The sequence below is a fragment of the Encephalitozoon romaleae genome, chromosome II (assembly GCF_000280035.1).
Source record: "Encephalitozoon romaleae SJ-2008 chromosome II, complete sequence".
NCBI lineage: Eukaryota > Fungi > Microsporidia > Unikaryonidae > Encephalitozoon > Encephalitozoon romaleae.
The window spans coordinates 145853-173763 of NC_024897.1; the positions used below are offsets into that span (position 1 = coordinate 145853).

General features: G+C 38.5%; 20 protein-coding genes and 1 non-coding gene across 21 annotated transcripts; 14 read left to right on the plus strand and 7 right to left on the minus strand.

The window, feature by feature from the left end:
• Positions 1 to 43: 43 nt before the first annotated feature.
• Positions 44 to 1306, minus strand: EROM_021250 (SUMO ubiquitin activating enzyme E1 subunit UBA2; the record flags this gene model as incomplete). The annotated part of the gene is made up of 1 exon (XM_009265822.1): positions 44 to 1306. One exon carries the CDS (start codon positions 1304 to 1306, stop codon positions 44 to 46), a length of 1263 nt encoding a protein of 420 aa, XP_009264097.1.
• Positions 1307 to 1379: 73 nt separating this feature from the next.
• EROM_021260 (E2F/DP transcription factor) lies at positions 1380 to 1970 on the minus strand (the record flags this gene model as incomplete). Its single annotated transcript, XM_009265823.1, has 1 exon — positions 1380 to 1970. One exon carries the CDS (start codon positions 1968 to 1970, stop codon positions 1380 to 1382), a length of 591 nt encoding a protein of 196 aa, XP_009264098.1.
• A 165-nt stretch (positions 1971 to 2135) lies between these two features.
• Positions 2136 to 3671, plus strand: EROM_021270 (prolyl-tRNA synthetase; the record flags this gene model as incomplete). Its single annotated transcript, XM_009265824.1, has 1 exon — positions 2136 to 3671. The coding sequence occupies one exon, from the start codon at positions 2136 to 2138 to the stop codon at positions 3669 to 3671; it is 1536 nt and encodes a 511-aa protein (XP_009264099.1).
• A 176-nt stretch (positions 3672 to 3847) lies between these two features.
• On the minus strand, positions 3848 to 5788 carry EROM_021280 (alpha-alpha-trehalase precursor; the record flags this gene model as incomplete). The annotated part of the gene is made up of 1 exon (XM_009265825.1): positions 3848 to 5788. The coding sequence occupies one exon, from the start codon at positions 5786 to 5788 to the stop codon at positions 3848 to 3850; it is 1941 nt and encodes a 646-aa protein (XP_009264100.1).
• Positions 5789 to 5986: 198 nt separating this feature from the next.
• On the plus strand, positions 5987 to 7222 carry EROM_021290 (CAAX prenyl protease 1; the record flags this gene model as incomplete). The annotated part of the gene is made up of 1 exon (XM_009265826.1): positions 5987 to 7222. One exon carries the CDS (start codon positions 5987 to 5989, stop codon positions 7220 to 7222), a length of 1236 nt encoding a protein of 411 aa, XP_009264101.1.
• Positions 7223 to 7259: 37 nt separating this feature from the next.
• On the plus strand, positions 7260 to 8720 carry EROM_021300 (Ercc4-type nuclease; the record flags this gene model as incomplete). Its single annotated transcript, XM_009265827.1, has 1 exon — positions 7260 to 8720. One exon carries the CDS (start codon positions 7260 to 7262, stop codon positions 8718 to 8720), a length of 1461 nt encoding a protein of 486 aa, XP_009264102.1.
• A 288-nt stretch (positions 8721 to 9008) lies between these two features.
• Positions 9009 to 10235, plus strand: EROM_021310 (WD40 domain-containing protein; the record flags this gene model as incomplete). The annotated part of the gene is made up of 1 exon (XM_009265828.1): positions 9009 to 10235. One exon carries the CDS (start codon positions 9009 to 9011, stop codon positions 10233 to 10235), a length of 1227 nt encoding a protein of 408 aa, XP_009264103.1.
• A 129-nt stretch (positions 10236 to 10364) lies between these two features.
• Positions 10365 to 11654, plus strand: EROM_021320 (RAB protein geranylgeranyltransferase component A; the record flags this gene model as incomplete). The annotated part of the gene is made up of 1 exon (XM_009265829.1): positions 10365 to 11654. One exon carries the CDS (start codon positions 10365 to 10367, stop codon positions 11652 to 11654), a length of 1290 nt encoding a protein of 429 aa, XP_009264104.1.
• Positions 11655 to 11738: 84 nt separating this feature from the next.
• Positions 11739 to 12308, plus strand: EROM_021330 (hypothetical protein; the record flags this gene model as incomplete). The annotated part of the gene is made up of 1 exon (XM_009265830.1): positions 11739 to 12308. The coding sequence occupies one exon, from the start codon at positions 11739 to 11741 to the stop codon at positions 12306 to 12308; it is 570 nt and encodes a 189-aa protein (XP_009264105.1).
• A 53-nt stretch (positions 12309 to 12361) lies between these two features.
• EROM_021340 (conserved hypothetical ATP binding protein) lies at positions 12362 to 13168 on the plus strand (the record flags this gene model as incomplete). Its single annotated transcript, XM_009265831.1, has 1 exon — positions 12362 to 13168. The coding sequence occupies one exon, from the start codon at positions 12362 to 12364 to the stop codon at positions 13166 to 13168; it is 807 nt and encodes a 268-aa protein (XP_009264106.1).
• An 82-nt stretch (positions 13169 to 13250) lies between these two features.
• Positions 13251 to 14885, plus strand: EROM_021350 (hypothetical protein; the record flags this gene model as incomplete). The annotated part of the gene is made up of 1 exon (XM_009265832.1): positions 13251 to 14885. One exon carries the CDS (start codon positions 13251 to 13253, stop codon positions 14883 to 14885), a length of 1635 nt encoding a protein of 544 aa, XP_009264107.1.
• A 45-nt stretch (positions 14886 to 14930) lies between these two features.
• Positions 14931 to 15857, plus strand: EROM_021360 (Kin28-like Ser/Thr protein kinase; the record flags this gene model as incomplete). Its single annotated transcript, XM_009265833.1, has 1 exon — positions 14931 to 15857. The coding sequence occupies one exon, from the start codon at positions 14931 to 14933 to the stop codon at positions 15855 to 15857; it is 927 nt and encodes a 308-aa protein (XP_009264108.1).
• Positions 15858 to 15993: 136 nt separating this feature from the next.
• On the plus strand, positions 15994 to 18135 carry EROM_021370 (Vesicle coat complex COPII subunit Sec24; the record flags this gene model as incomplete). Its single annotated transcript, XM_009265834.1, has 1 exon — positions 15994 to 18135. One exon carries the CDS (start codon positions 15994 to 15996, stop codon positions 18133 to 18135), a length of 2142 nt encoding a protein of 713 aa, XP_009264109.1.
• Positions 18136 to 18207: 72 nt separating this feature from the next.
• EROM_021380 (prenylated rab acceptor 1-like protein) lies at positions 18208 to 18678 on the minus strand (the record flags this gene model as incomplete). Its single annotated transcript, XM_009265835.1, has 1 exon — positions 18208 to 18678. One exon carries the CDS (start codon positions 18676 to 18678, stop codon positions 18208 to 18210), a length of 471 nt encoding a protein of 156 aa, XP_009264110.1.
• A 132-nt stretch (positions 18679 to 18810) lies between these two features.
• On the minus strand, positions 18811 to 19362 carry EROM_021390 (hypothetical protein; the record flags this gene model as incomplete). The annotated part of the gene is made up of 1 exon (XM_009265836.1): positions 18811 to 19362. The coding sequence occupies one exon, from the start codon at positions 19360 to 19362 to the stop codon at positions 18811 to 18813; it is 552 nt and encodes a 183-aa protein (XP_009264111.1).
• A 77-nt stretch (positions 19363 to 19439) lies between these two features.
• On the plus strand, positions 19440 to 19521 carry EROM_021445. The gene has a single exon. It is a non-coding gene; the product is annotated as a tRNA-Leu (tRNA).
• Positions 19522 to 19624: 103 nt separating this feature from the next.
• On the minus strand, positions 19625 to 22219 carry EROM_021400 (alanyl-tRNA synthethase; the record flags this gene model as incomplete). The annotated part of the gene is made up of 1 exon (XM_009265837.1): positions 19625 to 22219. The coding sequence occupies one exon, from the start codon at positions 22217 to 22219 to the stop codon at positions 19625 to 19627; it is 2595 nt and encodes an 864-aa protein (XP_009264112.1).
• A 338-nt stretch (positions 22220 to 22557) lies between these two features.
• Positions 22558 to 22863, minus strand: EROM_021410 (putative transcription initiation factor TFIID; the record flags this gene model as incomplete). The annotated part of the gene is made up of 1 exon (XM_009265838.1): positions 22558 to 22863. One exon carries the CDS (start codon positions 22861 to 22863, stop codon positions 22558 to 22560), a length of 306 nt encoding a protein of 101 aa, XP_009264113.1.
• Positions 22856 to 23986, plus strand: EROM_021420 (hypothetical protein; the record flags this gene model as incomplete). The annotated part of the gene is made up of 1 exon (XM_009265839.1): positions 22856 to 23986. The coding sequence occupies one exon, from the start codon at positions 22856 to 22858 to the stop codon at positions 23984 to 23986; it is 1131 nt and encodes a 376-aa protein (XP_009264114.1).
• A 99-nt stretch (positions 23987 to 24085) lies between these two features.
• Positions 24086 to 25360, plus strand: EROM_021430 (ATP-dependent RNA helicase; the record flags this gene model as incomplete). Its single annotated transcript, XM_009265840.1, has 1 exon — positions 24086 to 25360. The coding sequence occupies one exon, from the start codon at positions 24086 to 24088 to the stop codon at positions 25358 to 25360; it is 1275 nt and encodes a 424-aa protein (XP_009264115.1).
• A 129-nt stretch (positions 25361 to 25489) lies between these two features.
• Positions 25490 to 27607, plus strand: EROM_021440 (hypothetical protein; the record flags this gene model as incomplete). The annotated part of the gene is made up of 1 exon (XM_009265841.1): positions 25490 to 27607. The coding sequence occupies one exon, from the start codon at positions 25490 to 25492 to the stop codon at positions 27605 to 27607; it is 2118 nt and encodes a 705-aa protein (XP_009264116.1).
• Positions 27608 to 27911: the final 304 nt, after the last annotated feature.

Below are 27911 nucleotides of genomic sequence, written 5' to 3' on the forward strand. Positions count from 1 at the left end.
AATAGACATACATTTTCATCTAACATTATCGGGAAGGCATCCTCTACTCCTTTGCTTTGTATATCCTCCTGAAGGATAGATTCCCTCCCCTTCGTAGGAAGTATAAATAGATCCTTACTCTCTTATTGTTTTCCATGCATATAACCTCCCCAATGCTATTGTTTTCGAACTCGAGGTCCTTATCTAAGTACTCAGTCATGTCACACGTAAGAAATAACCTCTTATCAGAATATGCAACTAGCTCCAAGCTATGTTTTTGGAAACATCGAATTAACCTTCTAAAAATCAAAGGCCCATCATAAGAAATTACGTACCAATGGTGGGAACAGGTGGAACACTCAGGATTCCTTTCACATGTTTCTAGTCTTCTGATGACATTTCCATTATCGACAGAATAATAGTTGCATTTATTCCTGACAGACAGCATCATTAGGGATGCAACTATTGAGTTTATCGTGCTTAGAGATGGTATTATATTCCCTGCTACCGTAACTGCTTCGTCAAATGATATGGGTTCAATCCCAGCACATCTCCCCCTTATATATGCTGCATTATAAATATACTCTAGGATATCCCGGTTGTCCTTGTTGAACAAAATAGAATCTAACTTTCCCAAGATTTCCACAATCTTTTTAGTCCTTTCTTTGTAGTCTTCGCTGTTCCTGAACTTTTCTAGTTTGTCTGCAGTGGACATATCCTCACAGTTTTCTATGACATCTTTTAAAAATCTTTGGTAAAAGTCCTGGCTGTTTTCATCTACTTTGAGCCTCATTTCAAGAAGCACATACTTTGCCCATATAATACAATGCTCGAACCTAGTCGGCCTTGACCGGATTGTGCACATCAAATATTCTTTCGAAAACTTCCTTGGAATACAATCAAAGCACTCTGAATTGTAATCAAAGTAATACGCCTGCCCCTTGAATCCTCCGCATCCTCCATCCACCAGAGGGGTGTTCGATATGAGACATCTCTGGTTTACATAGCTTCTTGCTTCAGCATTGTCTAGGCAACTATATACAACCTTATATCTTGCAAAGAACATTGCGTCAAACTCTGTGATATCGGCACATATTGGAAGAACCCTGCATTTCTTATTCAGCTTCTTGAAAGTTCTTGCAGCCACAACTGCCTTATTTTTTCCAATATCATCCCTATTAAATAAAAACTGCCTATTTAGGTTGGAAAGATCAATAGTGTCGCAGTCTATCAATGTTATACTCCTCAAATTCTGTTTTGCTAGCAATTTCAATAGCTCGCATCCTATCCCCCCACAGCCTATCACCAAGACCCTTCCGTTGATCATATTCAAGGCTTCTATCGACGGGGATTATAATAGCGGACATAAGTATATGCTAAACATAGAATGTAAAACAGTTTTAATCTCTTTTTTCGTCTGAAACATAGAAAATGCTTATGGCCCCTTTCTCAGAGCTCAGTTTAAGCTTGTAAAATCCCTTCTCATATCTAGGATATTCCATGGTTGTTTCCGAAGGTGCTTTGACTGCAAATACAAGATTCCCACCTAGAGAAGGGAGGCTCTGAAGATCGGAATAGGTAACATATGCATTTGCAAGGTTCTTTTCTGATTGAGAAAGCATCGAAATCTCCTCATTAAGCCTGCAGAGGGTCTCATCCAGGTCATCTCCTTTTAGGAGGTTTTCTGGATCCATGGAGATATTCTCTTGATTTTCTTTCTCTTCACTATCGAGTATATATCGATCAATGCTTCCCCCAACCCATTTTGCATTGCTTACAGACCATTTGCTTAGAAGCCCCAGTCCTTCCAATACGTTTGTTATGTCATATATTCTTCTTTTTCCTACGTTCAGCTCTATCGATGCTTGATGAATACTCACATTACGATCTGGAGACATGCTTATGAGCTTCAGAAATCTCCGAGTAAGGTTATAAAGCGAGTTTTCCGATCTGGTGGACGATAATCTGTCTGAAGCCGATTTCCTCGCCATAAGGGACGTTTTCGACAGAAATGGTTTTGGTCGAAATGAGGTAAGGTTTCCTAATCGTGGACAATTTAGGCATAATCGGAAATAAAAGACGTAGAGTGTGAAATAGATCAAGTGTACCACCGAGATGGTTGGATATGTACATCTTAAGAAAGAATTAAGGTTTTCATGAATATTATTAGTTTTTCTTGCCCTATTATGACTAAACAAAAGTTTGGGCTAACAGTCAAAAAAGAAGAGGACTTTTCCGAGTGGTATGTGCAAGTCATAATAAAAGGAGAGATGATAGATTATTATGAAATAAAGGGGTGCTACGTAATGCGGCCTCAGGGACAATTTATTTGGAAGTGTATCCAGAAGTGGTTCACTGAGAAGATTGAAGAAGCTGGAGTCCAGGAATGCTATTTTCCCATGCTTATCCCAAAATCGATGCTTGAAAAAGAGAAGAGCCATATAGAAAACTTCTCTCCCGAAGTTGCATGGATTACAAAATGTGGAAACGAAGTTTTGGGGGATCCTGTTGCTATTAGGCCTACTTCAGAAACAATAATATATCCATCATTCTCGAAATGGATAAGAAGTCATAGAGACCTCCCTCTCAAGATAAACCAGTGGTGCAGTGTTCTGCGATGGGAATTGCATGGAACACTTCCATTCATAAGAGGAAAAGAATTTCTATGGCAAGAGGGACATACTGCTTTTTTGACAAAGGAAGAATCTGATGAGGAAGTTTTGGCCATCCTGGATCTTTATTCTAGGATATACGAGGAGCTTCTTGCTGTGCCTGTAATAAAAGGGAGGAAAACAGAGAGTGAGAAGTTTGGTGGTGCAGACTATACAACATCAATCGAAGCTTTTATTCCTGGATCTGGTAGAGGAGTTCAGGCAGCGACATCCCACTTCCTTGGGCAGAACTTCTCTAGAATGTTTGACATAAAGGTTGATACAGATGAAGGTAGTGAAAACAGTAGTTTTGTCTATCAGAATTCCTGGGGGATAACAACCAGATCCATTGGAATTGCAGTTATGATACATTCAGATAACCTAGGGTTGGTGCTTCCTCCAAGAGTGGCTATGACCCAGGTTGTTATTATTCCATGTGGAATAACATCTTCTTCTTCAAAGGATGATGCTGAGAGGCTAAAGATGTATATCGGCAAAATACAGGCTCAGCTCAAAAGTTCCGGAATCCGCGTGTACGTTGACGATAGGAATAACGTAACTGTTGGATTCAAATTCAATCATTGGGAAATAAGAGGAGTTCCGTTAAGGCTAGAAGTAGGATTCAAAGATATGGAAGGTGCTGAGGCCTGCTTGGTAAGAAGGGATACTCGTGCCAAAAGACAGATATCTGTAGAAGGCATAGATCAAACTGTGGCAAATGAGATTGATACAATGCACAATGACATGCTTGCTAGGGCTATTTCAGAAAGAGACAGTAGAATTTCTTATGCTAAGAACTTTGAAGACTTTATCTCTGCTCTTGATAACAAGAATATAATAATGGCACCATGGTGTGGAATTGATGAATGCGAGTCTACCATCAAATCCAGGAGTACAAAGCTTGGACCAAATGGCAGCGTTATTTCAACAGGAGCAAAGACTTTGTGTATTCCTTATGACTCGAAGCCTTGCAGTGGGTTGGAATGCGTGAGTTGTGGCAAGCAAGCTATACATTACACTTTATTTGGAAGATCCTATTAATACTAAAGCCTTGATTGGCCTAGCTTTTAGAAGGCAAAATGAATGATAAAAATAGATATAATTAAAGCGAAGGGATCTTTTACCTATCATTATTTATTGTGCGGAAAATAGGAAAATAACTTTTACTCAAGGTAATAAAAGCCTTTTCAACCACTCATTGCTCTACACTAAAGAATCTAACATTCCAAAAGAAGGCATCTTTCCGGCGTATGATTTGCAGGAATTTCTTTGCTATTTACTTTCATTGATAACAAAACCTTTATGGCTTTGTATGACTCTTCATGTGTTTTGCTCGAAATCAATTCCAAACCAAAAATATCTAGAAAATGGATAGCAACTCCATTGGTCCATCCAAATCCTTTTTGTGCCATATACTCCCCTTTGTATCCAGGACATCCGGCATTCTCACAGCTGTACTTCTCAAAGATTCCTCTCTTTTCTTCATCAACAACAGAAGTAGAGATAGATATGTTTTCCAAGAAAGATTTGGCCATGTGTAATGCCATTTCACGCTCACCTATCCTCTCTAGGAATAATGCCACTGCATGTACGAGTGGAGGCCAGACATTTGGATAATCCCATTGCAAGGTGCTATTCTTATTTTTAGCCCCACTCACCGGCATTCCCCCAGGATGTCCGAACATATCTTCTACAAACATATTCAGGATGTTGTAGACAGTTACGTCTTTGCCTTCTGGAGGTTTAATCCCGTAACACATTGGCATTATGTTTGAGGCATAAAAGCCAGACGACGTGTGTTCTTTGGTATCTATGTCATAATCATTCCATACACCTTCTCGATCGCACCACAAGACGCTATTGATTGCATCGATTCTCTCCTCACTTTTCCTCTTGAAATCCTGAGAGTTCCTTGAATCCTTGCCTTCAACTATTTCATATAACTTTGAAATTATACACTCATTAGCATACATCATTGCATTCAGATCTGCAGGGATCCTTCTGGAAGTCCTTATGGAATCAAGCTGCCCATGCAGTCCTAACCATCTAGTTGAAAAATCCCATCCAGACTCTGCTCCAGCCTTGAGCTCGGAATAAATCTCTTCACTTCTTCTTCTATATTTCTCTTCTCTGGCCTTGTTTTCCTCAGTCGTCATCCTATCCTCGCTATAAGACTCTGCTCTTGGAGTGGTGTCCCTGACCTTGTAAACATTGAGAATGTGTGTCTTTCCGTCCTTTACAACATTTTCTGATTTTTCCCTCATGAAAAACTCATGCTCAACAACTGCAGCATTTAGTCCTCTTTTTATTACATCTTCTATTTCTTCCCATGGAAGGTGTCTATAAAGTGTAAAAAGCATCTGGGGAAAATAAGGAGGCTGGCTTCTATTTAGATAGTATTTCCTAAGCCCATTAGGAATAAAACCAATATTTTCTATTAAAGATATGAAGTTTTCAACCATACCCTTGGCGACTTTCTGCATGCCGTTTCTAACCAAACCTTCTATAACCCAATAGCTATCCCAATAATAGGCCTCTTTAAATCGGTCTCCAGGAATAATGAATGGGTTTTCGACTTTTATCATGGTTGTGTGATTCCCCTCATCCAAATCACGCTGCTTTACATAAATATTCTTCCATTCACTATTAAGTTGTCTTGCAACCCTAAGCAGATTTTCTAGCTTCTGGTTGTATGTATGGTCTTGGCACAAAGGACCACTGTTGACTAAGATTTTATCAAGTTCTGCTATGTAACCCGGCTCCTCTGATGGAATGTCTTGCAAAAGGTCCTCATCATCCTTTGCAAAAATGAGCTCTGCTTCTGGTATAAAGCTGTGTTCGCTAACAAACCTCCAGAAGTCCTGCTCTCCAGTAAAACCCCGATTTTCCTTCAGCATCTCAATAATTAGAGCATTTATCTCCTCTGGAGGCTTAGTATAAACTCTATCAACCAAAGACTTACTGTCCCTGGAAATTTTACATCTAAATGAAGCCTCGAGAAGCTCCGAGCTAACATGGGGATCTGTACCCATCATCAATGGGACCTTCGCCGGAGATGCTGCATGTACGGTAAAAACTGCAAGTATCCATCCCACCAAGCGAGCAGGTTTCATGTTCCTAGTTTTTTTGAAGTTTTTATACTTTAGAACATTATCCATTTAAGTCAAATAATACAAAAGTAAATTAACAGGCTATAATTTTTTTATTTAATAATCAAGCCTTTGGCATGTCTTTCCAATCTTCCTTAATTAGAAAATATGCTTTGCTATATTCTATCATTATTTAGAGTGGAGCAAGTACCTAAATATTCATTAAGATGGCATTTCTATGTTTATTTTGTATTATCCCAGCCCTTAATGGCAGGAAACTTTTTGCTAGGGATTTCCATAATGAATTATATTTTTGTAGTTTACCTAAAGACTCGAGAGTTAAGACAGCTATCTAAGCCACCGTCCAGAACCTATCTCAAGCTTGCAACGCCCGATCAAATAAAGAAGACAAAGGAATATAACAGAGATAAGTTATCCATGTCTATTTTTGAGCTTACCCTTCTTCTTGCACGAGATCTCTATTTGATCAACCAAGGAACACTTGAGAAAGTATATAGCAGCAAATACTTCATGAATAATTGGTACGGAGATGCACTATTTCTGATGGGGTATGCTCACTTCCAAAGGCTTTGTGATCTTCCACTTGAGGTTATTTCAACATTCTACATCGAGGCCAAGCATGGATTCAACAAGACAACATTGTCAACATTCCTGATGGACTTTCTGAAGATGTCACTTGTAATTACGGTTATATTTGGGCCATTCTCTTATGTTGCAACAAAGATAATCAGAATATATCATAAAACATCCTTCTATCTCTATCTGTGGGTTTTCATGGCCATATTTCAGATAGTCCTCGTCGTTGTGTATCCTATTGTTATTCAACCTCTGTTCAACAAGTTTGAGGAGATGGAGGAATCCGACCTTAAGACAAAGATCGAAGAACTAGCAAAGAAGGTTGGTTTCTGTGCTAAGAAAATACTAGTGATGGATGCATCGAAGAGATCTGGGCACTCGAATGCTTACTTTATAGGAATAACTAAGGAAAAGAGAGTTGTGATATACGACACTCTACTAAAACAGACTGATGAGGAGGAGGTGCTTGCTATTTTATGTCATGAGTTTGGTCATTGGAAGTACAACCATGTCATGAAAATGGCATCTATAGTTCTTCTTATACAACTGTTCTATCTGTATGTATTGAATATTTCATTGAACTCTAAGTCCTTTGAGAGACTTGTACTCGCCGGGGACCTGCCACTACTGGTAAGATGTATTTACTTCCTTATGATAATTGGGGCGCTAAGCGTTCCTATTGACACACTAAGAAACTTTATATCTAGGTACTTTGAAGGCCAGGCAGATAGGTTTGCCGTGTCACTTGGATATGGAAAGAAGCTCTCTTCTGGACTGATCAAGCTTTTTGAGAAGAACAGCAGCAACATGGAGCCCGATCCACTTTATTCTGCAGTTGTGCATACCCATCCTACGCTGATTGAAAGAATGAAATTGATTGAAAATGAAATGAATAAAGTCAAGTGATTCTTAAATATTATTTAATAGAAAGCCCTTGAGTAAGATGTCTAAGGGCCAGCTGGACCTAACTCAACTAGTAAAGTCAGCTGTGGACTTTTTGTCCCATTTATCATCATCAAGAAATATGAAATCAAGATATTCATACAAGAAAATAGCTCAAGAATTGAATAGAATTGAGGAACCTTTATACTCATTGGACGGTTTGAAGAGTATAAAGGGGGCAGGAAGCAAAACAATTAAAAGGATACAGGAGTTTGTAGATAAAAAAGTTGTAGAAAGTATAAAGACAGAAGATGATCTTGAGAAATATTCAAATATTCTTTCGCCAGATGCATATGATGAGACGAAGAAAAAGTTAAGTAGTAGAGACATGTTGGGTTATAGCCTTGGGAATGATGCAGATGAGGAAAAGAGGATCCGTATTCCTAGGAAGAGAAAATATGTCCCTGGATATAGAACAGGAAGCTATGGGATAATGAAGGCACTGTGGATAAGGGAGGGGATTACCAAACACGAGATAGCACATATAGGAAGAAATTATTGCGACTCTGAATTTGATTTTACTGCTAGGCACTCTGCTTGGTCATCTATGAAAACATTAACAAAAAAGGGAATTGTGTATAAGGAAGGAAGATCTAAATTCTATCTTACAGATGAAGGAAGAGAGCTAGCAACAACTATGTTTGCGAATACATCTGCCATTGAAGAAGAAGAGGAGGAAGTTACACTTATAATAGATGCTAGAGAAATAAAAAGCAGAAAGTTTAGATTATTTTTCCAAGAATATTTTGAATCGAAGAAAATTAGGCATGATACCCGAATTCTTGAAGTTGGAGATTTCCTTTGGATTAGAGGCGAGAAGGTATGTGGGTTTATAATAGAGAGGAAGAAAGGAAGTGATTTTGTGAGTAGTATAATGGATGGCAGATTCAAGGAACAAAAGAATAGATTAAAAAGTACTGGAATAAAGAAGATCTTTTACATCGTAGAGGGATTGAAGAGCACCCATATGCAAAGCGTGGGGAAGGGGCTTGTGATGTCGTGTTTGGCGACAACGAAACTAGAGGGATTTATTGTTATAGAAACGAAGGACATAACTCAGACGGGCTCTGTTATTCACATGATAGACTGTGAGGTAAGAAAAGGATATGAAAAAGGGCTTGAGGCTCCAGATAGATTAAAGAAGGATGAAGAATGTGAAGAGTACCTAAAGCCCTGTGAGAGTTCTGATGGAGAGATGGAGATGAGTTATGGAAGTTTTATTGACAAGGGCGCCAAAGGAAAAGGGAGAACCCAGACATACTTGCTCTACATATCCCTACTTTCCATTAAAGGAATGGGCCATAAAAAAGCTTGGGCATTGGCTGAGTTTTATAAGACAATTGGGGAATTGATTGGAAAAGTTAAAAACAATGGGCCAGGAAAGCTCTATGAATTTGAGGTGGAAGGAAAGAAGATATCCCGGAAGAACGCCGATGACATAATAGAGTTTTTTCTGAAATGATCTGTGTATGATAATCAAAAATATTTTTCTCCCAGGATGAGTGGGATCAGCGAGAAATTAAAAGGTCTGAAGTTCATGCAAAGAGCAGAGAGAAAGAACAGTAGTGATGGAGAGGTATCATTTTCGACATATTTTTGTAAAAGGAGTATCTTTAACTATAACAACAAACAAAAGATTTATGATCGAGAGGCTCTGAAAAAAGCTAAGAACTGAAAGATACCTTGTATCTTTTATTAAAAATGTGTATGGTTATGCTAATTTTGCCGACCCCTTCCGTGTTAGCTTTGGATGAATGAGGATGGTGTGAATATAAAGGAGCTTATAAGTGCAAGATTTCAGAATCCGAAGTTCGTCTATGATGGAAAGAGGATGAGGGTTTTGCAAGAAAGAAAGGTCGTGGATTACACCTCGGGAATTTGCATCCAAAGGGTGAGAAGAAGATTAGATCCTTTACAAGTTAATACAAGCTTTGAATTGTCTCCCCAGATCCTCAACCTGAAGTCGCCAGAGCTGTGCTATAATGACATCCCTAGCCTGTTTACGACAAAGATTGAGCATATCAGTGTCAATAAAGTTAAATGCCCAGTGAACATTGTTAGATGGACTCCTGATGGGAGAAGATTAATGAGTGGTACAGCCACGGGAGAATTTACACTATGGAACGGGTATGGATGCAATTTTGAAACTATTCTACAAGCACATGAATCACCTGTCAGAGGAATGGCTTGGTCACCTTCAGGATCATTTTTGATTTCTTCAGATAATTTCGGAATAATTAAGTACTGGCATCCATCGATGAACAATATCCAGATAATACAAGGCCATGCAGAAGCAGTGAGAGACCTTTCGTTTTCTCACAACGACAGCAAATTCTGCTCGGCCTCTGATGACTCTACAATAAAAGTTTGGGACTCTATTGAGGCAAAGGAGGAGTCTGTCCTTCGAGGACACAACTGGGATGTAAGAGCTGCACAGTGGCACAAATACAAGTCTCTAATAGCCAGTGCCGGAAAAGATAATCTTGTCAAGATGTGGGACCCACGTACTGCTGAGGAATTGTGCACTTTACACCATCATAAGAATACAATACTAGCCTTGAAATGGATGGGCGATGAGAACTATCTTCTCACAGGAGGAAAAGATCAAGTAATAAAGATGGTGGACATTAGGACAATGGTTGATGTGTTCACTTATAAAAATCACAGGAAGGAAGTTACATCAATAGGAACACATCCCTGTATTCCAGATATGTTTGTGAGTGGAGGTACAGAAGGAGGGATTTATTTTTGGCAAGCATATACTCAGGTACCTTTGGAGGTTATTGAGGAGGGGCATGAAGGCACTGTGTGGTCGTTAGACTATCATCCGGTAGGACACATTTTGGCATCTGGGTCTGTAGACCAAAGCGTGAGGTTCTGGGTTAGGCCAAGACCAGACGAAAATGCTGAAGTTTCTGCTGGAGGATTTGATGATGAAGAAAACAATTCCGATGGCGGTGCAATACCAGGATTGTAGTGATAATGCTTCCCTGTAAGATGCCGGTGAGGCTTTCATGCCGTCTGTTATTAAATATATTTGGCTTCCTATTTTATTTACTGAAGAAAGTTGGATAATACAATTGAGAAAAATAAAAACAAATCCTGAATGATTACAGACCATGAATACGATTTTGTTATTCTGGGGACAGGACTGGTAGAGTGTGCAGTCGGATGCATTTTAGCTGGAAAAAACAAAAAGGTTATTCTAATAGACAGAAACCCGATGTATGGATCTGACTTTGCAACGCTAAGGTATACAGAGTTAGAGACATATTTTCGAAACTTAAATACCATTCCAGAGCTGAAGACCTACGATTCTGAGTTTTCGATAGATCTGACACCGAAGTTGTTTCTTGCAGATAGCAAAATGCTGAAGATGCTAGTCAGATATGGAATTGATGAGTATTTGGAGTTTTGCAGAATTCCTGGATCCTTTCTTTGGAAGAAGAAATTGTATTCTGTTCCAACGAATGAAGCTCAGTCGATGACAACTGGATTGATAGGGATATGGCAGAAGCCAAAGGTCATGAGATTCTTCTGGAATGTTCGGGACTATGCAAGGGCTGCAATGAAGGGAAAGCCATACAAGTTTAAAAACACTATGAGAGAAGAATTCAAAGAATATGGACTTACAGAAGAGTCGATGGAGCTCATAGGCCACGGGATAGCTTTGAATCTTGACGATTCTTATTTGGACAGGGATCCAAGAGAGACGTTTGACAAGATTGTAACATATGTAAGATCGATTATATGCTACGAGAATTCAATGGAGTCGCCCTATTTATACCCAAGATATGGGCTTTCTGAGATTGCACAGGGATTTGCCCGAAGCTGCTGCACAAAAGGAGGAGAAATAATGATAAATGCGGAGATACTGGAAATTAATGAAGAAAATATGGAGATCCATGTTCAAGAGCCTGTTAACAAAAAAGTTCTGAAAATAAAAGCAGGAAAGATAATTTCCGATCAATCTTACTTCCAGAAGAGTGTGGTTTTGTATGAGATTATAAGAGGAATATGCGTGATACGAGGAGATGCCGCTTGCGTAACAAGAGGAGCTTCTTCAGCACAAATAATTTTCTTGAAAGGAGAGTTAGGAAGAAAGAATGACATTTTTGTTGTTATATTGGGACCTGAAGAGAAGTCCACACCCGAAGGATACAAGGTGGCGATTATAAGCACTGTGAAAGAAACTGATGATCCTGAGGGAGAAATAAGAGTTGTTCTGGAGAAGCTGGGGGATATTGTCAGATACTTTGTTGATGTAAAGCCTGTATACCGAGCAGAAGATATGGAGAATATAATCTTTACAAAAGGGGTAGATGAATCCCCGCACTTTGAAGATGTTTATGAAGAGATAGAAAGAATATGCAAAAAGCTAAATGTTTGTGACTAATTGTTATGGTCAGGTTTCTTTTATTCCAAGGGTTTCTACGGTCCTTGCAGCGAAGTTTACAACTATTGGATTTGGTAAGCCCTTATGGAAATAAAGACTGGGCTAGTAGGGAAGGCTCTTTCATCTTGCTACTTAAAGACCAATAAAACATCGGCTATATGCTGCATACATTTTGAACAGAAGGGAGAGACGGATCCCTGGGTTGAGGTAAATTTTTCGGAAATGATTCCCTTGGAGATCCGCTCACCGATTTCCTCTATTGCGAATTCTCTACTTTCATCAAAGGCCCGGTCTACAAAGATTAAGGTATCCTTTCATACTTTGAGGCATGGGGAGGACCTGCTTTCTTGCCTTATCAACTCATTTTCCATATGTGTTATATTATCTGGGATTAGAGTTGTAGATACTATTTGCTCTAGTACAGTATATGCGGGAAAAGATAGGATTGCACTTACAGAGGGACCTGATCTACATTCGCTACACATGGTGTATATGATTCATAGGAAAAGAATCATGCAGGTACATTTTAGTGGGGAGATGGATTTTTCTCTTCTTGCTGAAGCCACTGAGAAGCTTGTTCATAGATGTACTGAGCAAGGAGAGCTGATAAGGTCTAAAGTAGAGGGGGTTGCGAAGGATATGGTGAATAGATGAGGCTTTTAGATTCTACCACTATGATGAAATGAGGGAATTACAAAATCCCCAATATGAGTCCAAAGGAATCTGAGAAGAAGGAAGAAGTTGGGGCAAAAAGAAAAATTTTTGTGGTGGTTGGAATGGCAGGAAGTGGGAAGACAACCTTTTGCCAAAGACTATACTCATGGATCTCCCAGGATAATTGCAGAGTAAATCCGGATACTGGATTGAATTCATACATATACTCAATCAACTTGGATCCTGCAGTTGTGAATGCAAAGATGCCTTTAAATCTTGATATAAGAGATGTTGTGGATTATCACGAGACGATGGAGAAATATAATCTAGGGCCTAACGGTGGGATTACTACATGCTTGAACTTATTCCTTTTGAATATCGGGGAGTATATTGACAAGATAAAGGAAGAATATGTTATTATAGATACTCCTGGGCAAATTGAGGCATTTACATGGTCATCTCCAGGGTACATGCTTATTGAGACACTGAAGACCATTGGAAACGTTATCCTCGTATATGTAGTTGATTCTGTATCTTCGCACAAACACGCTGTATTCATTTCAAACATGATGTATGCAGCTTCCTTGATGTGTAGGTACGAGGTTGAGGCACTATGTCTCTTCAATAAGAAGGATCTATCTAGGAGTGAGGTTCTTGAAGAGTGGATCTCTGATTATGAAAGCTTCCGGGATTCATTGAATGAAGACAACATATTTTCTCCTATTTTGGGGTCAATGGCTCTTTACTTTGAGGAGTTTTACAACTCGGTAAAATCTGTATCTATTTCTTCACATACAGGGAGCGGAAGGTCTGATTTCTTCGATGCTGTTAACCAGCTACTAGAAGAGAAGGATACTTAAGAGAATAAAATGATGATACAATATCTCAAAGTTTGAGCAAAAAAGGAACCAAATTTTTACGATTTTGAATCCCCAGGAGCTTATGAAAGCTAAGGATAGGAGGAATCGAACCAGGATGAAGACCATTGATAGTGTTGCGAAGATAAAGGAGTCGAAGACTGTGTATTCGCTGCCCAATGGACCCTACATGGTGGTTTCTATTGTTTCACTAGGAGGAGACTGCGGAAACTATTTTGACAAATACTTGCATGGAGAAGGGGGATTGTTCTTTTCGGAAGAGCATAAGATGAATTTCTTATTTAAGCCTACAGACGAGCTTAATGAACTTCAATTAGGGTATACTTGTAGAGCAAGTGATGTAGTGGTGTTTTTTGTCAATTCCAACGAATTGGAAGACAGCAGGCTTAAGATAATCAAGAAGTTTGTTCCAAGCTGCTTGTTTTGCATAGCCAATCAAGGCCTAAAAGATACAGCTAAAAGGTTTATAAAGAAGCATTTCCCGAAGGAGCGACTAGTTGAGATAGATGAATTGATGGGAGCTTTAAGCAATGTGAGAATTAGAAATACGTCTGTTTGTAAAAGACCATACATTGTACCAAACAAAGTTTATTGCGATGGAGAGTACTTCTATGTTGAAGGGTTCCTGAAACGTGGGTTCCTAACTGACAAAGTGATTGTCAATGGGCGATATGAGATGATCATTGAAGAAGTTCTTGGTGATAGAGTATATAAGGGGGGTGATTTGTGTTCAGGGACTGATCTTAGAGGAACTTTTCACACCGATGTAGAGAGGTCAGAGGAGGAATATGACTCCGAATCCTTGACATCTGCTTGCAATGATTCTGATGTAAAGGAAAATGATTCTGATGATGAGTCTGTCATAGAGGATGAATCGTCTGGAGAAGATCGTCCCTCGCTTATAGATAAGTATTCTGGGTATAGAGGAATAAGAAACCTTTCTACGTGCAACTTTAGATCATGTAATTTTCCAGAGCATTACAAAAGACTTGTATTTTTTGACGACTTCAAAAGAGCTGAGAAGCTTGTTAGCGGACAGAACAGTATAATTCCCAATAATCAGATGGTAAGGATAAAGCTCAGATATGAAGGGCTTCTTGAAGAGCAGATATGTGTGCTATTTGGATGCTATGAATATGAGGATCAGAAGACAATACACAACTTTTACTTTGAGGGGCAAGAGGCATTAGGGGAGGAAGACATGGTTGTTGATCTAGGGCATAAGATTATTAATGTACGTCCGATGATTACCCGGAATTTAAACCACAAGGTTTTCAAAAGGCAAAAAGAGCTTGAATCTGGAGTTATCAGCTTTATTGGGCCGATTGCTTTTGGATTATCTAGAGTTCTCATATACAAAAAATCTGTACTGGGAGAGTTGTCTGCATCAACATTTGCTTCGGTTGGAATGAACGGGTTTGTAGGAGATAGAATTATTTTTGAAGAGGCAGTGCTCCAGGGAATACCATTCAGGAATAAGAAGAGGTACAGCCTTGTCAAGCGTATGTTCAGTAGCAAGGAGGAGGTCATGTACTTTCGAAACATTCAGCTATACATGCGGAACAAGAAGATTACGGGATTTATTAAGAAGCCCATAGGAACAAAGGGAACATTCAAAGGATATTTCACCCAGCCTATAAAATCTGGAGATAAGGTGATGATGTCTCTATACAAGAGGGTTTTTCTGGAAAACCAATAAACATTATCCCAACGTTATTTTAAAGCTTGATTTTTGCTTCCCTGAATGAAAACATATATCAAGGAGAAGAGGTTAGGAGAAGGGACATATGCAGTAATATATCTTGGGTATAGAGCTCTTCCTCAAGACAAGCCTTTTGTGAACACCGGGACAAGAATAGAAGATACTCCAGTGGCGATAAAGAGAGTAAAGCCGACAAAGTACACACAGGGGCATGAGATAAGTGCTATAAGGGAAATCAAGGCCCTGAAGAGAATAAGTAGTAAATATGTTGTTAAGCTATTGGATGCTTTTATACACGATAAGTGTGTTCACATAGTTTTAGAATACGTTGAGACCAATCTTGAGAATGTAATAAGAAATACCGATAAAATTATCATGCCTGGGGATATCAAGGCATGGATGCTAATGATATTGAGGGGGGTTTATGAGTGCCATAAGCTATTTATAATCCATCGGGATATCAAGCCGAACAATATACTTATTACAGCTGAGGGAATGGTTAAGCTGGCAGATTTCGGACTTACTAGGGGGATAAGAAATAAAATGACACCACAGGCGGTGACTAGGTGGTACAGAGCACCGGAGCTTCTCATGGGATCGAGGGACTATGGAAGCCCTTCTGACATGTGGTCTGTAGGATGTGTATTTGCGGAGTTATTTTTGAGGGTTCCTTTATTTGGAGGTGACACAGATATTCACCAATTAGATATGATCTTTAGAGCTCTTGGAACACCTACAGAAAAGGAATGGCCGGGAGTATCCACCCTACCTGAGTTTCTTGAGTTTCAGCAGTATGCCAAGATATCCTTAGGTTCTCTATTTTCAGCAGCATCTTCTGATGCATTAGATTTGTTAGAAAGGCTTCTTACTCTAAATCCATGTAATAGAATCAACTGCGATGATGCCATAAAGCATCCCTACTTTAAATCGCTACCTCTACCTACACCCATAGGAAAGTTACCTGTGTAAGGAATTGTGGCCTAATGTACCATGAATGCTGATATAACCATCGATTTATACCGACATGCAAAGGATCTAAATCAAATGGTTATAGCGCCCTTTTATTAATCGCATTTGTCTAAAAACAAAAAACCCTTCAAATAATATGCACTCAAGAGATTTTGCATCCCAGGCCATGCATCAGGCAAGCAAGCAGTTTCCAAAAGCATTTGAGGGGCAAAGGAGACCAAAGATGAAAATTCCAGACTTTCCTTTGGAGTTGGAGAAAGACCAGGCGTCTTTTTTCTCTTTCGATACATCGATTCAGCCACCTCCACTTAGCACAACAAATTGTTTCATCACAGAGACAACAAACACGGATCCCAACTTACTAAGGTCCACCATGTATACTCTTCCTACGGACACAGATACGTTTGAATCTATGGAAATTCCCTTTGGGCTTGTCCTCAATCCATTTAACCAAAAAGCCATGGCTACCGAGCTAGATAAGGAGATTTCAGTAAGGTGTTGGCAATGCCAAAGTTATGTCAATATATTTACTAGGATAGAAGGAACCGTTTTCTATTGTAACATTTGTGATTCAAAAAATCAAGTAAAGGAAGGAATAAGCAATGAGGTTACAAGATACTCCACAATAGAATATGTCACTAGAACAAAGAATGTAAAGGTTGGAAATGCCGAGCTAGGGAATATGGTTTCCGAAAATTTGTTCAGAACTACTATAGCTCATGGGCCAGTGTTCATTTTTGGGGTTGATACAACTGTTCCCACATTAATGGAGCATGCTGTGAAGGCTATTGGATATCTTATAAAGGATGAAAACTTCCGATTTCTGTTTAAGAAGATAGCTGTTGTTTTGTTCTCTGATGCCATCTCATTAATCAAGGCATCTGGAAGGATAATTACTGAGGTTCTATTATCTGACAAACTTCAACTTCCATTTATTTCTCCGGAATTCCTAATGGATGTCGAAGATAACGAGCTTATGGACTTATTGATAGAACATACTACAAAGATGCCTGTGGGCAAAGGAAACCTCAAGAATGGGTTTAATGATTGCTTAAAAGTTAGTATTTCCATAACAGGATACTGCAAAGGGTCGAAGATGGCAGTATTTACCAATACTCAGGAAAAACTAGAAGAAGAGGAGATAGCAAAACAGCTCATTGAAGTGGGGTGCTCACTGAGTGTCTTTTCAATGCAAAAGACGCCAGCATCCAGGCTGTGTGCTCTAACTACTGGTAGAAGTTTTATATATACGTCTGAAACCCTTTCGAAGCTAGCGACTGACTTGATGAATTTAGGGACTATGAAAAGCTCTTATAAGGTAAGGGTTGAAGCAAAGACTTCTGATGCCATAAGAAAATTAAGCTTCTACGGAAATACTGCTTTTGAGCATCTTGGGTTTCAAGATTTCGCACAAATGGATGATAAAACCACATTTGGAATAACCTTCTCTCTCGAAGAGTCTCTGAAAAATAAGTCTAAAGTGTATGTTCAGATGATACTAAGCTTCTACTGTTTTGACGGCTCAAGCCGAGTTCTTGTTATGAATACCAGCTTTGAAGCTTCATCAAGAATCTCAGAGGTTTATGCAGGCCTTAGCTTTGACACCCTATCATGTATATATGCAAAATATATAGCAATGGACGAAAACACTGTCAAAGAACATAGCAAGAAGGTTGAAAACTCCATCAGCCGGTCTCTCAAATACTATAGAAATAGTTGCTGTAAAGAAGCATCTAGCTCTCAATTTGTTCTTCCAGAATCTATTAAGCTAATTCCTCTTATATACCAATCCATGCTGAAGAATAGCTGTTTCTCTAATAGCGCAAGCAGAGATAGCATATCTCAAGTAACAGGCTTTACTGTTGAACAAAACCTCAGGTTTTTTTATCCACGGCTGTTTGCGTTTACCGACTTCTACATAGACAAGTCTCTGGATAAGATCAAGGCCCTTAAGCTTACTGCCGAGTCCCTTAACTCCGAAGAAATCTACGTCTTGGACAATTCTCAAAAGATATATATTTACATTGGAGAAAACGTAGATACATCCTTAAAAGAGGCTATATTTACAGACAAGACAGAGGAAAATGAGGTTCTACGTAAAATGATTGAAGAATTCTACTCCTATTACGATAGCGAGCTACCAGTTGTATTTGTGGAGGAAGGAAAGGGAGGGCCTGAGGTTGAATTTATCGGATATTTAGTTGAAGACAGGCTTAATAACATACCTTCTTACCCGGATTACATATGTGAGCTTCATTTCAAAGTTAAAAATGCCTGAAGGCGGTGGTCCTTTCAAGGGGGAAAAGAAAGTGTTAAGTAAAGTCATGAAATAGCTTTTAATTAGTCGTCTTTACACCTCTTCATCCTTTTGTAAATCTTCTTCAAGTGATGCAGCATGGATCAAGATTATTATACCACAGATTGCGGATATCGCGAGAAGCCCTACTATTGCTTCCTTGAAGAATATAAAAAAGATAAGGATCCCAACAATCCCAGCTATACATACAGACCTTGGTTCCATCTCAATATTAAACAGTGTTGGCTTAGTCTTGTAAGCATACGCTGTAATGGAAATAATTCCAATAAGAATAATTAGCTCTAAGCGGTACAAAACATATATTAGTGTAAGTATGCTTGCCATTGCAAAATAATGGAATTTAAATCTATCAAGATTAGTGAGGATTCTCCTTTTTGCATCGTTTAAATCACGCGGGACAGAGGCCTTGCGTATGTTAAAGAAGTCCTTTGCTACATGCTTGTTTCCAAGAGCCTCCTTGATATTTTTTTGGAAAGTTTCCTCTTCTTGTATTCCTCCTTGCATGTTTTCTGAGGGCTCTTCGCTTAACTACTAAAGATTCATCTTTGTAATGTTTCAAAAATGATTGATTTAAAAGAAACACACCCATTACCAATAAAATTTTACTCTGAGAAGCATTTGTTATGAGTCCTCCAATCAAATCTTCTCCCAAATGGAGTTAGTGATTTCAAACATGGAAGCACTCGAACCGACATCAATTGTAAAAACATCACTCATTTTCTTGTTCTTTATCCGGCAATATTTTCTTCCATCTCCCTCAAGAAACTCAATTCCAAATCCTTTAACAATTTCAAGGTATATTTCATTAAAGGAAGGCCTTGAAAGGGTACGCAGTCTTTCTTCTTTTTCTTGAATACTTTTATCTGCCATAATGATACCTACCTTTATTTTTTCGTTTTCGTCCTCAAGCTCAACTATCTTCTTAGCAAGCTTTAACTTTTCATTATTGATCTCTATGAATGCATCATTTTTTTTACTGTGGGTATAGGAGTATTTTCTTACTTCTCCTTCAAGCTGAATATTCTTTTTTTTAAAAAGCTGGACATTGTCTTGGAGAGCCTTAGTCACCGTCTCCATTTTCATCCTTTCTTCTTTTCTTTGGCTGTCCAAAGCCATAAGTATGTTCTTTTCTGCAGGGTTTTTGAACTTCTCACAAAGATCTTGTAGCAATGTCTTTGTTTCCTCCATCTGGGTATGCTTTTTTCTCATCTCAGGTACTCGTACGATCCATGGTCCCTGTAAGACGGCGTGGGGATGGGTATTCAGGTTGGATGGCCGAGTGGTCTAAGGCGCTGGCTTAAGGTGCCAGTCTCTCAGGAGGCGTGGGTTCGAACCCCACTCCAGCCACTTTTTCCTGCCCAAATTAATTCATTTTAGTTCAGGGAAAAATGTATTTTAATTTAATATCTCAAGCACAATGCCACAATATAAGAACCATTAGTTTATTGTTTCAAGGAAGCAAGTCTCTGGCGTCCTCATAAGTTATTTTCGAATGGATGCTTCCTTGAACCATGTCCTTACTAATCCTTACGTGAGCTTTTGGATATTTTGAGTTGATTTTTTTTATCAAATCTTCATTATCTGATACATTTGCAGCTATCAAGCATTCTTCCCCAATATACGTATAAACAATACATTCGACATCATGTTTTGCTGCTTCTCCGCAAAGAAGGCCTATGAATCTGGTGAGGTCTTTTCTAGTGCACGACTCTGTTGGGTGGTAGTAGTAAATCATATTTCTGGCATTTGAGCCTGAAACATTTTTGCTTTCAGCTATCAATCCAGTGATTTCTTTTTTATTCTTGGCATATTGGGCCCGGCTAAGTTCCTCCCCCTTCTTTTTGTTTTTTTGGTTTAGTGCTTCGACCTTCTGTTTGTAGAATAATGGGATTGCCTTATCAACGTTGACAACCTCTCCGATACTAAGCTTACTCAGATAAGACTCTGCTTCTTCATCGAGCTCTTGGGCTTTCTTCCCCGTCACTGCAACTATTCTTCGTGTATTAGCTGACACCCCTGTCTCATTGATAATCCTGAATCTCCCTATGTCTGAAACATTGGTTACATGTGTCCCTCCACACATCTCTTCAATAACTAATCCATCATTTTTCATCGTTATGACCCTCACCTCCTCAGGATATTCTTCATTCCTCATCCTAACGATGTTGGGATTCTCCAAAGCTTGACTCTTTTCCAAAATAATAGATTCAACTCTCGCATTACTCTTAATGAATTCATTGACTTTTTTTTCTACCTCCTCTAGTTCCTCATTTGTTAACTTTCTTCCCTCGAAATCAAATCGTAGCTTGTCTGGATCAACGAGGCTTCCACGTTGCTCAGTCTTGATTATGGTACGAAGAAAGAAGTTCAGTAAGTGTGTTCCTGTATGATTTCTCATTGTTCTTCTTCTTAGTTCGTAGTTATATGTTTGTAAGGCTTGGAATGATGCACTTCCTTCCAGAGTTCCTTTGTGAACAACGAATCTCTTGATTGCCTGAGTATCTGTAACATTGAAGACTCCAGTGATTTTCTCTCCATCATAAAAAGTTATTTTTCCTGTGTCTCCAACTTGGCCTCCACATTCCGCATAAAAACAAGTCTTGTCAAACACAAGTCCAACTTCTGTCTTTTCAGGTATTTCACTTGGTTCAGTTACAATATCTTTCCCTACAATGGCGAAGAGAAGTACAACATTTATATTATTCTTTTCATACTTAGAAGAATCGTCTGTAGGTGGAAACTTGGAACACATGTCCATATCAATACTAATCTTCATTCCCTTAGACTTCTTGCTGACTTCAATTGCTTTTTGCCTAAAGTTTTCGAAGTTTGTATAATCGATCTTGATGTTCCTTTCCCTAGCCATCAACTCTGTCAAATCAATAGGAAATCCATATGTATCATACAGTAAAAATAAGTCCTCTCCACTTATTTTGTCATTATTCTCCACAATCTTATTGAATCTCTCAATTCCTTTTTTTAAGGTTTTCATAAACAAAGCCTCTTCTCTGCTCACACAATCAGCCGATTCTAGATCTATTCCTATTGTACCCGCTGCAATCCGCACCAGCTCTTCAAGAACCCCTTCCTCCAATTTCAAAACCTCGTGTGCATATCTAACAGCTCTGCGCAGAATTCTCCTCAGTACGTACCCTACTCCATCATTGCTGAAATCAACCTTGTCATGAATACAAACGGCTATGGTTCTGCAATGGTCGGCTATGACTCTAAAGGCAACATCCTCGCTTTCCTCAGAATCCTTATACTTGGAAGTGCAACATCCTTCTATAGCCTTGATTATTGTGGAAAAGCTATCTATCAGGTAATTGGACTTGACATCAATGAGTATGCTCAAAAGCCTCTCCAGCCCTATCCCCGTATCTATACACTTTCTTTCAAGAGGGACAAGCCCTGAGGCAGTCCTATTGTATTCTATAAATACAATGTTCCAAATTTCAATGACATTGGGGTCGTCTTTGTTCACTAATTCGGAGGCATCCCTATTCCCGATCCTATCATAGTGTATCTCTGTACAGGGCCCGCATGGACCCGTATCCCCCATCTCCCAGAAATTGTCTTTGTATGAAGCTGGAATGATCCTGTTAGAGGGAAGATACTTGAGCCATATTCTTCGGCTCTCCTTATCTAGCTCGTCATAATACGTGACATATAATTTATCCTTGCTTAATTTAAGTATCCCAACTAAAAACTCCCAGGCAAATCCTATTGCTTCTTCCTTAAAATAATCTCCAAATGACCAGTTCCCCATCATTTCAAAGTATGTATGATGATATGTATCCTTCCCCACATCATCTAGATCATTGTGCTTCCCTCCTGCCCTGATGCATCTTTGCACACTACAGGCTCGGCGCAGGTCGTTTCTCTCTCCAAGTAAGTTTTTCTTAAACTGGACCATCCCACTGTTTGTAAAGAGCAAGGTGTCATCTTCATAAGGAATTACAGAGCTTGAGCTTACAACTTTGTGTGACTTCGAGGTAAAATAATCTAAAAACGATCGGCGTAGTTTTTCAGTTGTCCACAACATTAGGGCTCAAACTTTCAATGAATAGATATTTATTTTTCTTGCTAATACAAAGCCTACGCCACCCTAAGTAGGCTTGAATGTCTTTGGTGTCACTATCTGATTCTTCCAGATAATTCATTTCTTATTTCTTTCAGGAGCAATATAAGGCTTTTTGGACACATCCCAGAATCCAAAAGCTTATACATTTGGTCAATTATATCTTCACTGAAATGCAGCTTCAACTCATTGGCAAATTCCAATATGCCCTTGTATACATCTTCCATTCTTGTAAGAAAACAATGTTAGGGCTCCTTTTAAAACTTTTCTTGGCAAATTCGCGCTGATAGAGTAGAATTGCTTTATTTATTTTGCCTACTAATCTCCGCCATTCTTTCTAAGTGTTCGCTAGTTGGTAATGCCGTAGAGCCTTGGATTTCTCTTCCTCCAAAGCTATAGTCAAAGTCCTTTTCAATGACAAACCGTATATCGCTACTGTCCACAACACTCTTGCCTTTGTGCTTGCATAGCAATGCAGATCTGTGTATTATGTCTGATAGGAACTTCTCCGTTAAAAGCTGAAGATTTCTCATTACCTCCTTGTCAATCTTTTTGTTACAAAGCCTCAAGAGTTTCTTTGGACAAAGAAAGTGATGATCGATGTTCATTTTGGGGATGCAAAACATGGCAAAGCTATTTCCCCTTCATTCTCAAATAGCGAAAATGAAGGATAGAATACAGGAAATAAAATATACAGATGAGATGGATTACATCGTTGAGGGTCTGGATAATGATGAAATAGATGAATCTTTGAGGTTGGTAATTGATTCAATAACTGATGAAAGATTCAAGACCTATATGAAAGAGTCTAGGCACCTGGAAGAAATGATCCAGATAATGTCCAGAAAGAAAATATCAGTGTCTGCATCCAATATGATACTAGAAATATTATTCCAGGTATTCAATCCGTACTCGTTTGTTGACTTTGAAGGGTTGTTTAGAATTTTGATGGTGATATTTGATGGTCTTCTGATGGAAGGCACATTATTCGATGCTTCTTCTTGTATAAAACCAAAAATAAAATCCATAATAGAGTTACTCGGGAGAATCCCAATCAAATGGTACCCTGGACTTTCTAAATCCATCGAGCTTAAAAAAATAGTATTTATTTTGCAAATATGTATGAGTAAAAGAATAGTTAAGTGGAATGAGTTTCTACTTTCTCTTTTGATGGAGTGTCCTGAGTTTGAACTAAGCGAAGACTTTATTAGAATTTTATTAAGGAAAGGAAGAAACTATGAAATATTAGCAAACTATACAACGCTTGAGGCAAATGTTGGGAGATTGTCTTTAAGTCCGAGTTTCAAGGAGTGCCTGAAGAAAGCTGTTCTAAGAGAGTTTGTAAAAAGCAAAGGCCCCAGAATCCTTGGGTATATGAAGAGAGAAAGTTCTTCATATGCAGTTCCATCCATTCCAAGGCACAAAAGAGAAGAAATGAGGATTTTGAATAGAAGAAAATATCTGATGATAATACTCATCAATCTGATTTCCAGGAACTTCTGTTTGGATATTCCTTTAGACTTAATTGTAAGAGCCTACCATACAGTAGATGAAGTAACAAGATGTTATATGGCCTTATTTCTTCTCATTTTTGTCCAAGATTCAGAAAAAAACAGTATTCAGAATGCGTATATTGAAGACCTTAAAAAGAACGCAAGATGTCTGATTTTTGATTGCAGTGCATACCTAAACGAGGATGTTCTAAGCAAGATTGTCAAAAAATCTAGCTAATCTCGTTGCGAAGAACCACAAATCTTACCTGTTATGAATATATGTTTCTTATTTCTGAGTATCTGTGTGATTTATTTTGTTGTATTTTAAACCCCAGGCATGGAAGAGAAATCCCTAATTCAAGATGATAAGGAGGTTGCAAGAGAACTATTTACAATGATCAAGAGAGACACCACTGCTATAGAGACGGGGCTTGATGAAAATATTAGTGGGGTAGGAACGGATAGAGGAAAGCTCTTAGTTGCAGAGCAGTTCTCAGATATGGGGTTATCAGATGAGCTTTTAAAGGCTATATATAACAAAGGATTCGAAAAGCCTAGCTTAATTCAAAAATCAGCAATACCTCATATTCTTAGAGGACATAACGTTGTAGTTCAAAGCAAAAGCGGGACCGGAAAGACGATAGCTTACACTTGTGGGATCCTTGGAAACACAAGGGCTGGGGAAGGAACCCAAGCATTAGTAGTTACACCCACCAGAGAGCTAAGCACACAGGTTACCGAGGTTATTTCGGGTCTAGCCAAATCCCTTGGAATGAAAGTTTTTTCAGCATTGAAAAACAAAGCTACGGACTCTGTTATGGGAGAGATTGTTGTTGGAAGCCCTGGAACTATTCTGAAGCTCATTGATCTTGGAAAACTGAATCATAAAGAGATTAGGACTATAGTCCTTGATGAGGCAGATATTCTTCTTGATAAAGACATGATGGGAACACAGACCTTCAGGATACTCAAGCTTGTTTCTGGGGCACAGATTGTTTTCTTTTCCGCAACATACTCTGAACAAGTTAAGCAAACAATTGAATTTTATGCGCCTGATGCAATCAAAATGTATGAGGAGCGTAACGGAAAGCCAGACGAAATTAAGTTATTCTACATAGAATTAGAAGGGGACAACAAAAGAAAGGCATTGAAGTCTCTTTATGAATATCTTTCAATTAGTCAAATGATCATATTTGTAAGTTCAAAGGCAACAGTCAATTACTTGAGGAAAAAATTAGAAGATGACTTGCATTCTGTGTCATGCTTGCATGGCGACTTAGAGATTGAGGAAAGAGAGAGAGCTGTTGAAGAGTTTAGATCTTCGAAATCCAAGATCCTTCTTACAACAGATGTCTTCTCAAGAGGGATGGACATTCCACAAGTCAATCTAATTGTTAACTATGACCTTCCAATATACAAAGGAATTGCATCGACACAAACCTATATCCATAGGATAGGAAGGTCCGGAAGGTTTGGAAGGACAGGGTTTGTAGTGGATTTTGTTCGGGATGAAGAACTAGAAGGATATCTAAAATTCCAAAAAGAATTAAAATTTGCATCGAAGAAATTTACAATTAGGGCGCTTGAAGAGATTGCAGCAGAGCTTGGGTAGTAAATAAACATCTTGATGAAGACTTAGAAAACATAAGAACTCAGTTACTTTGGCATAACATGTACACATTTATTCTAAATAAAACTTTTGATTACCAATAACTTAAAAATTAATTCTTTAGTCCTTAGAATGGAGAATCCAGAAGATGATTTTGTGCCAGACTTCACACATTTAGCCACTATAGGAGAGGTATCAGATAGGAACAGCTTGGTTAAGCAGGTGGGGGGCATTGCATATATTTCTGTTGGTAAACAGCTCAATGGATGGAACATAAGATTTTCTGAAATTGAAAGAAGTATACCTACTCTTAAGAAAAAAATAACCAGCTTTGACTTTTCTGATGATCTGCTGGTCATAGGTTATGAAAATGGAGCAGTCCAAATACATTCAGAAGAAATAATATCGTTTCGGCCTCATTCCAGAAGAGTCACAAAGATTACAAAGATTGGCGACTATATTTTATCTTCATCTGCAGATGGTAGCATCATTCTGTACGACATAATCGGAGGAGAAGTTAGAGTATCCTATGAAGGAAATGATATATGCGTCGAAGGATTTTTCTCCGACTCTAAAATAGTTGTTGGTGTTTGCGCAGATAATACATTAAGAATTTGGGATTTTGAAGATAAGCATATAAAAAGCTTGCACATGTTTGAAAAGCCCATAAAGGATGTTTTTGCTGTCGGGGATGAAGCAGTAATATTCTTCAAGGATGGTGAGTGCATTTACTATGATTTGGAAGACAAGACGTCCCGCCCTTTCAATAAGTTTAAGAAGTTAAGGAATATAAAAATAAAGGAAGACAAAGTGTTTCTTCAGAATAAAAGCAAGTTACACATTTACGAGATAAGCAGAAGAGACAGGATTATACTAAAGCATCAGGAGACAGTAAAGATCAGCGATAGATATTCTGATTTTGATACAACATCAAACGGTGGATTTGTATTCGCTGCTATTGATAACTGCTGGGAATACGTTGAGGATGGAAGGGCATACTCATTTGGATTTCACAGGAATGAAATCCTGGGGCTTGAGGTTTGTGGAGAAAAAGGAATTACGTTTTCTAAAGAATGCATAATGTTCTGGATGTTAGATAAGAAGACGATGAAAAGAATTGGAAGCATACAGATAAGGAACGGAAAGTGTATGTGCGTATGGAATAACTGCGTCGTTGTCGGGGGGAATGAAGGATTCTCTTGCTATTCAATCTTGAATTACGACCTGATCAGAGAGGAAAGTATAGGGCCGGTCTCATCAGTTTTCCCTGGCACTGAAGAGTTAATTATCGGAAAAGACAATACCATTCTGTTCTACGATAACTCGTACAAAGTTCTTAAAACACTGGATGTAGAAAGCTCCATATCATCCATAGAAATATCGAAAGATGGCTCTTTGTTGTGTGTAGGCCTCTTGAATAGCAAGGTGCACATATATAACATGGACGGATTGTGTTTAAAGGTTGCACTTTACGGACATGCTCTGCCGGTCAGGTCAATGAAGTTGTCATTGGATAACTCTGAGATTCTGACCTGTGGTGCAGACAAGACAGTCAAAATGTGGGGAACACAATTTGGAGAATGCAGGAAAAGTTTTATAGGTGATTCGAAAAGCGTAGAATACTTGAACAAAGACTTATTCATGTTTGCCTCTGGCAGAATTCAATACTTTAGGAGATATGAAAAGCTTAAGGAATTCAAATATCATGAATCTAATCTGCTAAAGATAAGAAAAGACTTAATGATTTCGTGTGGAAGGTTCAATATAGATCTTTACGGTATGAATAAGTACGAATTCCAGAAAGGAGAGCAAGAGGAAAGCGATGAGGAAGAAGTTATGAAAGTGGCTAAGATAATGAACTGTAAGTTATATGACAGATTCTTGATGGGGCTCGAAGAACTATCCAAAAACCTTTCTGATGACAACATTAAGACTTTTTTCAATGTTTTGATGGATATAGACTTTTGTGAGCTTGATAGATTTTTATGCTTGATGAACTCCCATGATGTTATTCTCATTATAGATGTGTTGCATGAATGTCTTCATTGGAATGCCATATTGGCTTCGAGAGTATTTATTTCTCTGGTCAGGTTGCATAAAGACATATGCATTTCTCACCCAAAGTTCAAGACCTTCCTTTGGACCATTACAGATAGTATAAAAGATATTGGAAGTCAAACAGGCAGAAATGAAGCAAATCTTCTTGTGCGAAAAGCAATAGCTAGCCAAAAGGCTCTTGATATCGAATAAATTATTTTCAGAAGTAAAAATACTTACCAGCCAATAATGATATGAACGTAGAAGCCACTCATGTATTTAGCCTCTAGTGCATAATCAATTGTAGCAGATCTTCTGTAGCTTGTGAATATGAAGTATTCTTATTGATGTGATGGCCATCTAGATTGTTCTTTTAAATATCAAGGAGGATACAACACTGGAAAAAGCATATAATAGATGATTGTATTCATTAGTAACAATTGAGATAATGTTGTATTTACTGTAGATGATTCCAAAGGGTCTTCAGAATAGTGGGCAACAGGATATGAGTATAGGG